This window comes from Simochromis diagramma, unplaced genomic scaffold (assembly GCF_900408965.1).
Source record: "Simochromis diagramma unplaced genomic scaffold, fSimDia1.1 OVJJ01000483.1, whole genome shotgun sequence".
Lineage (NCBI taxonomy): Eukaryota > Metazoa > Chordata > Actinopteri > Cichliformes > Cichlidae > Simochromis > Simochromis diagramma.
Window position 1 is genome coordinate 3,476,741 of NW_024386835.1, and position 9,508 is coordinate 3,486,248.

The 9,508-nt window shown below is 38.3% G+C and overlaps 1 protein-coding gene across 1 annotated transcript; it reads right to left on the reverse strand.

Annotated features, from left to right (window-relative positions):
* Nucleotides 1-699: 699 nt before the first annotated feature.
* Nucleotides 700-7,686, reverse strand: si:ch1073-456m8.1 (leucine-rich repeat flightless-interacting protein 1). Its single transcript, XM_040028935.1, has 6 exons — nt 7,444-7,686; nt 7,078-7,152; nt 5,077-5,115; nt 4,658-4,819; nt 4,419-4,502; nt 700-3,185 (listed from the first exon to the last, which is right to left on the reverse strand). Exons 1-6 carry the CDS (start codon nt 7,540-7,542, stop codon nt 2,682-2,684), a joined length of 963 nt encoding a protein of 320 aa, XP_039884869.1. The 5' UTR covers nt 7,543-7,686; the 3' UTR covers nt 700-2,681.
* Nucleotides 7,687-9,508: the final 1,822 nt, after the last annotated feature.

The following is a 9,508-nucleotide window of genomic DNA, read 5'->3' on the forward strand; positions in this document are numbered from 1 at the left end:
ATTTTCTGTATGACTCTGTATAACTTTCCTTGTTGTGGAGGAATTTTGGCCCGATCTTCCTTACAGCATTGCTTCAGTTTATTGAAGTTTGATTGGTGTTCTAGATTGATTTTTTTTATTGTGTCCCAATATGTAAAATCTTAAGACATGGAAGATGGTGCATTTTCTTTTATCCCCATAATGGCCAATAGGATTAATAGGTTTAGAACTAAACTGAAAACTATTTATAAAGAAGAAAGTAATTAAAATGATTTACTTAGTTGCACCCGGATCAGCAACAAACCTTTGTCTCACTTACTTTGAAGTTACTCATAATATGAAAGTAAAGATGACCTGATTTTTCCATCTTTTGTGCAAATAACAATGGAACACGATGTGCTCAAAATAAGTGAAGAAAACAGAAATCTATCCATTCCTGCTTTCATTTGTAAATTGTTATCTTATGTGATTCCCAGAAATCAGTCTGAGAAAGAAAAGGCGACCTTTACCTTTGTACTTAATATACAATCAGTTATACGATCGGTCATGAGTCTCCTAAAAATGAGGTACTTAACTGATCATCAGAGATTTGAAAGATGAGCAGGCGTCAGCACGTTCCTTGATAATTAGGCTTGAATGTCAAGCTGCTTATTAAGTCATTATTTGTTTTTATTCACTTTCTCCGTATTTTAAATGCAAGTTAACAGAAATGGCACAAAGCATTACTCACTCATTTTATTATGATATAAATGTATGGCATTAACATTTAAATCTGAACATCTATTTCAAAGCCAATGACAGAGCTGAAAATATTACAAACAGAAAAAAGGCATCATACATAAAGGGATGTATTTTCAGTACTTTTGTTTGAAATCAAAGAAAAAAAAAAACCCAATTTGGCTGCACAGCAACATGTCAAAGGTCATTTCCTTTTCTTTTTTTGTATCACCGGGAAAACCTGAAAATGAACTGTCCAGCACCTATATTAGAATTCATTTGCCATCACCTGACTGCTCAAGAACTGACCACAGTATCACCACACAGCACTAAAATAACAGTAACCTCCTAAACTTACATACATTTGACAGTCGATGCTACAGGTTATAAAGAACTAGCAAAAAAATACCTCAGAGTACAAAGTCAACAACCTGTATTAAAACCAAAAATGATACACAGCTAAATGCAGCAACTTCAACATAACTCGTGCAGATTTATTGTTCTGCTTCTGTCTTCAATAAGAGATCCATTTATCAATATATGCTTTTTTAATCATTTAAGTCCAGCCTGATATGTTCAAAACTTCAATTATTTGTCAACTTTGTTAAATCGACTTTGTAAACTGGGGAATAAAAGAATGATACATGGTCTAGAAAATAAACTGACACTGAAAATCCCTTTTAAAAAGTATTTGTAACAGCAAATAAGACATTATTCATTACATGTAGTTGATAGTATTGCATGCAAACACACTCGTAAATGACACAAACTTGTGTGCATTTTGGAAATCAGTATACATTCATAGGTGCTCGTGCAGGCTACGGATCATAGATGAAGTGAGGAGTCTACTTTTGATTCTGGCACAATTTTTTAAAAAAAGAAAGTAAAAAGGCATTAAAAATGTTACATACAAAGTGTTTTACAGCAATGAAAGACATCTGAAGAGGCAAAGTTCAGCAAGTTCCACTGCGAATGTGCAAACATGCAGCATGTCCTTGCAGCCAGACAAAAAAAATCCAGCCTGCAGTGGTCAGCTCGTCAGGTCTGGCTGACACATTTGGTTAAAAAAAGGGAATGTTGGCTTTAATGTAATCTGACAAATAAATGTCACAATATAAGAACTTTAAAAAGTGCAAATGCAGCCAAATCCATTTTCTGTCTATTTTTTTAAATAAAAACACATAAAAATTTTAAGACTTTGAGGCTTTGAATAAATGAACTGCCTATTTGAAATCACCAGACTTCCAAGTTTGCATTACTCTTCCACAATGCCAGTCCTGCTCTTACTATTTTAAACCGTCTTCATATTTACTTGTACTTGTTATTGTTATATTATGAGAGAAACCAGCAACACAGCCTGATCAAAATCCTTATGATCAAATTTAAGTTAACAATAACTTCACAGAAAAGAAACCTCTGTGTTTGTAATGTCTTCTTCTGGTTGAAGCTAAAACAGCTGCTGTGGAGATTCTTACCGAGACAGATAAATCGTGACTTTTGTCTTGACTGCTTCTTGTGTATAAAATATCCTTCTTAAAATCAAAAAGGTAAACAGTCAAAGCAACATGGAGTACGTTCCATGTTTTGCAACGTGCATTAAAAAAAAAGAAAAACCCAAACACTTACGACAGACTTGAATTAAATGATTGGCAAATAACATAAAGTAGTCAGCGAAATTTCAGCTTGTAAACCTGAGATCGTTCAGCACAATTTAAAAAAAATGTAACTTCACTACAATGTATCATAACTAGGGCTCTAACTAATCTTTTCAACTTTTCATTATAGATTAAGCTGCCAATTATTTCCACAGTTATTCTACTAATCATTTTCTCATAAAATGTCAAACTATTGACTAGCAACATCTAATCTCAACTGATTTTTGTAAGAACAGAAATATCTAACTTCAAATCAAAATGCTGCTGGATTTTATCAAGTTATGAACTATTTTATCTCTGACCTTACTCAGTAGTAGATGAAACATAAATTTAAGACAAAATGCAGCTTTCATTGTTTTTGGTGCCTTCGCCCTCACTGTTGAGGGCGTCTCCATTATTAGGCGGGCTCTTCTTTGTGTTCTCTGCATCGTGAGGCAGCTCCAAACTGTCTCCGTCACCTGGAAAGATCCTGTCCTGCTCTGGAGTCTCATCGAATGCATCCTTGTAGGCACTTATGCTGTCCGAGTCGTTTTCGTCCAGCAGGGGATCTTGTCCATCTGCTGCCCCGTTTTCATAAGGTCTCTGGTGGACCCCATCCTCAGCGACCAGGCTGTCCAGTGCAAGAGAAGGCTGGTGACACATGGGCTTATTTACCATTCTCCATTGCTTCTCCTCTGTGCTCTCACTCTGTCCTCTTTGCACTGCAGCTCCCAATTCATCTTTGCTGCTGTGAGAGGAGGAGCTCTCGACTTTGTTGGCATCATTTCTTATTTTGTGTCCCTGCATTGTTGCTTTAGCCATCTCACCTGGACCTGATAGTTTGTTATTCCCTTCCTGCAAGGTGTAAACAAAGAAAAGCATAAGCAGTGCTCATTCATAGAAAATATAATTACAGTGTTTTTTAAAGATCTTGAGCCATCAATCATCTCTTTTTGGAAGGAAAACAGGAAAGATGTGCAGTAATTTATTGAAATGTGTAAACATACAAATAAAGTATATAAGACACAAACAAAAAGGATTTTGGCTGCCTTTTGTTTTTGCCTCTTTGAGAACCATCTTGTTGGTGCAAAAATATTGTCTTATGCCCCCAAAAGGTGTCATCTTTGGCTTTTTCTGTACATTTTAACTAAATAAATTCGAACAAATGTTTAAAAATGAACTAAAATTGTTGTCCGTTATGTGTAGTCACAGCACCGGTTAATCCCTTGAGTTAGGTGTCTTTAAGCTTGAATGAGTCATAGGTAAGTATTAAACTGCTTAACAACAGCAACAAAAAACAAATCAAAAATGTCTGTCTCCTTGGAAGCAAAATATAAATAAATGAGGAGTGGCCCAAGACTTTTGCACAATATTGTATATTTTAAAGCTATTCCTAAAATTTTTTATTCCTAATCTCCACTCAGCTAACACCATCGAAACAGAGAAGATAAGAAAAGCAAGAAGTCAGACTCTTGAAGAAGAGCATTACCATCAAGTCCAGGTTTAAAGTAGAATAACCTGTGCAGACTCCTGATTGTCCTTCACACTAGACACTTAGCATAATTAAGTGGGGTACCAGGCTAGAGGTCAAGTGATCAGACTCTTTTCACCATGAAAAATGAAGAGATTACTCCAAAACGTGTTATGCAGCACCACAAATTGTTTTTATAAGGACAACACAAGAATGGACGAGGCGTGGAAGTTTCAGGAGTGGAAAATGAGTAATAGTAATTGAAACAATTGATTGTGCCAGTCTCAACAAATGTGGCTTGGATACTTAAGTACTTCTGTACTTTTCTAACTTCTTCATTTCGTTTTCAGGGCTTTTTTCCCAGAAAGACCAGACTCAGTTGCTAAAACCCTTAAGGACAAAACTAAACCACAACACACAGAAAATCTTGTATGCCCAGGCCTGCCGTGTCTCCGGGTTACACACCCAGAAAAAAACAAAACAACGACATAGCATCGCCATCATTCATATTCACGAGCGATCACACGCCTGACAGTCTGTTGCGCAATAGGTTCCCTTTACATCTTTATAAACAAATTCGGAGCCTCTGCAAGCTTACATAAACGGTCTCACATTACCTCTTTTAATCTTTCCACTTCTTGCATCAAAGAGTGCACCATGCTCTCCAGTTTCCTTTTGGCCTCCCTCTCTCGCTCCAACTCCTACAAATGTAAAGAGACAGCAGCAGCTCGTTAGTGTCACAATCTGTTGTAATCACAAACAACGAACTTTACACACACACACACAAACAACGAACTTTACACACACACACACACACTTCTAAGAGACTTTGTGTTTTGGCTCGACCTGGACTTACCAAACTAGCCTGTCCAGCTTCTCTCTGGGCTTCAGCCAGCAGCTCCTCTACACCCTCCAGCGTGTCCTGCAGGACGTCCACCTGGAACAACAGAGCCTCTCGCTCGACCTCCAGCCCACGCAGCTCTTGCACTGCCTCTTCATAGCTGGCCTGCAGCTCTAGCTATATCACAAAGTTACACGGTAACAGATCAGTGTAGGCAACTTCAGGAGAATGCATGCCAGTCAGTGGGAGTGCTCGTTGAGCTCTCAGAGGCAACAATCTGTGGGAGGCCTCCTGTGGTAGCGTGACAATGCCTCCCTATGTAAAGGAATATGCTTCACTGCTGTGATTTATTACTGTGCGCACAGCCTTCAATAGCAGTAAACATCATTATATTTATAGCAACAATAAGGAGGATAATGGTGAGAAATCGTTACCATTTCTGGTATTCCCACGAAGAGGTCCTGCTCAGATTGCTGAAAGTAAAGGAAAACAAATAATTTTAATAAAAAACATTTGAGTATTTTGAGTTAAAATCAGCACAAAGCAGTTTAAATGAGGCATACTAGATCCTCTCCTGTTGGTCCCCTTTAACTCAAACATGAACGATGACCTTAAAATTTAAAGTTACACAAATTCAGTTATTATAAGCATCAAAATAAACTTTACTGCATCTTACAAAAGGTAGCTTTGATTATTTGTCCACTTTATTCGTACGCGTCTCTTGCAGGAGTTTGTTACTTATATTTATAAATCAATTAATGCCGACAGCTGCTGTCAAACACGTGCAAATGACTTAATACTGAATGGAAAATAAGCATTGTAAATGTTTTCCCTTCAATTCATACCATGCCAAGTCATAACACGGTCATCTCGGGGCACTTTACAAAGTCAGGTCAACAACTTACATAATGAAGACAGAAATGTTCCCTTTAGGAAGCTCTTGGCCGCAGTAGGAAAGGAAATGCCTCCTTAACAGGAAGAAATCTCTGACAGAAGCACTTCTGTTTCCGCATTTAATGTTGTGGCCATTTTCCCATAACTGATAGGCTTTTTACATAAGTGATGACGCAGACAAAAGCTCTGCTCTAGTTGGGAGTTATTAGACTGTGATCTCCTGACCAAAAGGATCCCATTAAGAAAAACATACAAAAACAAATTTAAAATCATAACTCAACTCAATGTAGCTGCTTCAGTTTCTGGGTCCTGGGAATGCGTAGCCTTGCAGTCACCCTGTCAGTTACCGAGTAGAAATACAACCATCTCGGTTTTTACAAAATATCTAGTTAACCTGTGACTTTTTTATTTTAATAATAATAATCTTTTAAAACTGGGTTACTCGTGCTGTACAACATGCTTTCGGAGCTTTCAGATAGACGAGTTTGTTTAGTACAAGTTTAACTGAACTAGTAAAAATAAGGAAGCCATAAAAACACGAGATATCGCCATTTATTGCTGTACTAAAAGTTCAGAAGCAAACCATCTTCTGCAATTTGGAAAGTACGATTTCATGGTTTTACTGCTCCCGTCACTACTGGCAGTCACACGGTTTTCATTTCAAACATTTCTCTCCTAACTACAAAGAAAGACCCAGATATTTACAGATATCAACAGCTGTTTAAAAAAACAATTTCATTTACTTTATAAATCCAGTGCCAGAGATGTCAGCAGGATCCACAAACTAATCCTCAAGCCTGGACCCATCATTGGCCAGAATTTGGAGGCATTCGAGTCGGTTAGAGACCGTAGGTCAGTGATCAAACTGCTCTCTGTCATGGACAACTCATCATACCCACTCTGCTCCACACTTCTGACCCAGCAGAGCTCCTTCTCACTGCCATAAACAACTCAGGAAATCATTCCCATCGTTCTCTATAAAGCTGTATAATAACTCCTCGTTCTGTGACAGGTGGTCACACCTGTCCGACATGTGATTCCACACATATTTCTATTATACCTTCATGCACTTATAGCATACATGTTATGTACTAATGCAGTTTGCATTACTCTTCCACAATGCCAGTCCTGGTCTTACTATTTTAAACTGTCTTCATATTTACTTGTACTTGTTATATTATGAGAGAAAGTTTTTCCATTCTATCATAGTATAAGATCTTTACTAGACCCCTGTAGCACTTTAACTTTGTTAAATATTGTAGGCTGCATTATTTTTATTCTTCATCTTGCTGCTGTAGCATAATCATTTTTCTTGTGGATCTATAAAGTAGATATCCATCTATCCACTTTTTGGCACGACTGACCATAACTAGACACCACTCTGTGTCACATGGTACAAACCTTTAGACTCTCGGCCTATGCAAGCGTCTCATCCCAGAGGTATTGGGTAGCACTGCGTGTCCATCACATATATAATGTTGTAACACTGAGACAACAATGAGTTCATCTCATCGAGTGTCAGTTTTTATGCTAGCTACTACCTGGCTGTCACTCCTCCTCTTCAGGGTGCTCGCTCTGCTGTCGCTTCTTGTCACACGTCTGGAGGAGCTGTCAGTCTGATGAGAAGACGAAAACACATCTCAGGCGGAGTCTGAGCATCACCACCACCATCATCACCATCATCACCTCATCATCATGAGCCACAACAACAAAACAACGAACAGCTAACAGCGCTAACGCCGAGGAAGTGAAGCGAAGCGACGGGCCTGACGACTGCTTCGTTTACCCTAGCCGTCTGTTTATTTTAAGTGTTGAACAAATTAAAAACACCAAACTTATTCGGTTATTTAAAACAGCTGTGACGTTTGACACTAACGTTAACGACGCCGTGATTTTTGTCCTCTCACCTCTTTAATAATACTGCGCAGAGACTCGTCCTCGCTCATTCCCCGAGAAAACGAGCGCTTCTTCGGTGAACCACTGCTGTCCAGCGTGACCGAGTGCATGTTGTACGCGTTATATTACGTTTTTCTTTATATAAGAGACACCTCCGGGCTCTCTGGCTGAAGTGGTGTTTTTACTTGTTTCCTACGCAGCTACAGGGAGCTACACCCAGGCCCTGATCTACGGAAAGCAGCAGGGACCAAACCGTGTTTAACGCCGCCCTCGCTCCGCCCACTCTCTCTGAACAGTCAAATATCCGTCTTTTTAGGGAGACATGGGTCACGTTTGTGGCTGTGGGGGGGTTCAAATATGACTTTTGGTTTGTTGTAAAGTTAAGGGATAGCATTCTGGTGCATGGCTGGAATTAATCAGTGAAAAAAGCCTGCCGTTTTTTTAGTAAAGTTATAGGTACTTTTACAAACGTGACCAGAACAATGAAAAGTGAGGTTTAACAGGACTTTTCCTGTGAGAAAATAAGAAATCCCTTTTATTCAGTAGCTTATAGAGCAACTTTTGGAAGCAGTGACTTGAAGTAATAATTTTTTGTATGATTTTATCAGTCTCACATCATTGTGGAGGACTTTATGACCCATTCTTCTTTACAGCGTTGCTTCAGTTCATTTCATTTATCTTAATGTCTCTTGAGATCTCACCAAAGCTATTTAGTGCTTCTGTGCTTGGGATTATTGTCCAGTTGCATTACCCACATTGGGCCAAGCTTTTTAGCTGTTAGACATGTGGCCTCACAATTGAGTATACTTTGGTATAAAGAATAGTTAATGACTGCAAATATCTTTTAGCTGCAAAACAAGCCAAACTCATTACCCTTCCACCACAATGCTTGACAGCTGGTATATGAGGTGTTTGTGCAAATATGCTGTGTTTGGCTTTCTGCAAATGTGATGCTGTGAATTATGGTCAAAAACCTACACTTTGGTCTTGTCTATCCAAAGGACATTGTTTCAGAAGTCTTGAGGTTTGTTCAGATGCAACTTTGCAAACATAAACTGTGTTGCCATGTTCATTTATGAGAGAAGACGCTTTCTTATTCTTATTATTTTCTTATTTAATTACGAATTGAAAATGATGAACTTGGTCAATCATAAGTCATTTGGCTCAGAATAGTAAGGATTTCTACCACTTACAGACTCTGAAAAACACATACTTTTATTCCAATAAACTGGAACCAATCTGAGAACACAGACAGCAATGCTTCTTTACAGAGATAAGCCAACTCCCTCACTACTCAACCTTGACAGCAACTTTTATTGATTAAGCTGTCAATTTAACCTTTTCTTTGTCTTTTCACTCTACTCGCATATAGTGATTTTTGCCTTGTCATGGTGTGAAAACACAGGTTTCTGACAAAGTTAACCTCCACAAGACCTGGATGCTGAAACTGAAGTGTTTGTACAACTTTACAAACCAAACTATTTGACAGCTGAAGAACTTAAGATGGCAGTCAATACATGACAAAGCAACGTTTTTTTGTTTTGTCTTATTGTTGTTGTTGTTGTTTAACATGTGTTACTTATCATTTAAACAAAGGGTGAAAGAGGAAGTAGAGAAAAAGTGAACAACTGCAACAGGAAATGAGGAAACAGTTCAAACCCCCTAAATATAAAATGATATTTACACAGTGTATGACTCAAAAGCTGTACACTGTTATTCATCCCAGAGATGTGTGTTTATTGCACACAGATGATCATGACATAGTCTCATATCTTGATACAGGGTTTCTATAATTGTAGGCAAATGTAGTAATATATCAGCCTACGCACTGGTTAAATAGAAATGTTCATACAACTTCCTTCACCTTTAAGGTGATTGACTGAATACAAAATCTGCACATTGCTCTCGTGCAGCGGACCAGACCCTCAGTTTGGAGCAAAAACTCCAAGCCAGGTTTAAATTTTTCCTTGAGCTTTCCTCTGAACTGTAGTTTGTCACTGCGTAGCAACAGTGAGGACTGCTTACTGTAGACTCAGTGCTGTGACACTTTGTTGAATCAATGACTGCCTCATTAAT

Bases quoted from the DNA above. Each gene is read 5' to 3' on its own strand.
- si:ch1073-456m8.1 (XM_040028935.1), bottom strand. From the start codon at position 7,542: ATGCACTCGGTCACGCTGGACAGCAGTGGTTCACCGAAGAAGCGCTCG. The intron at 5,116-7,077 runs GTAGTAGCTAGC...CTTTACTTTCAG, and splicing joins AGAGGAGGAGTGACAGCCAG to CAATCTGAGCAGGACCTCTT. The intron at 4,820-5,076 runs GTAACGATTTCT...TTTGTGATATAG, and splicing joins TCGTGGGAATACCAGAAATG to CTAGAGCTGCAGGCCAGCTA.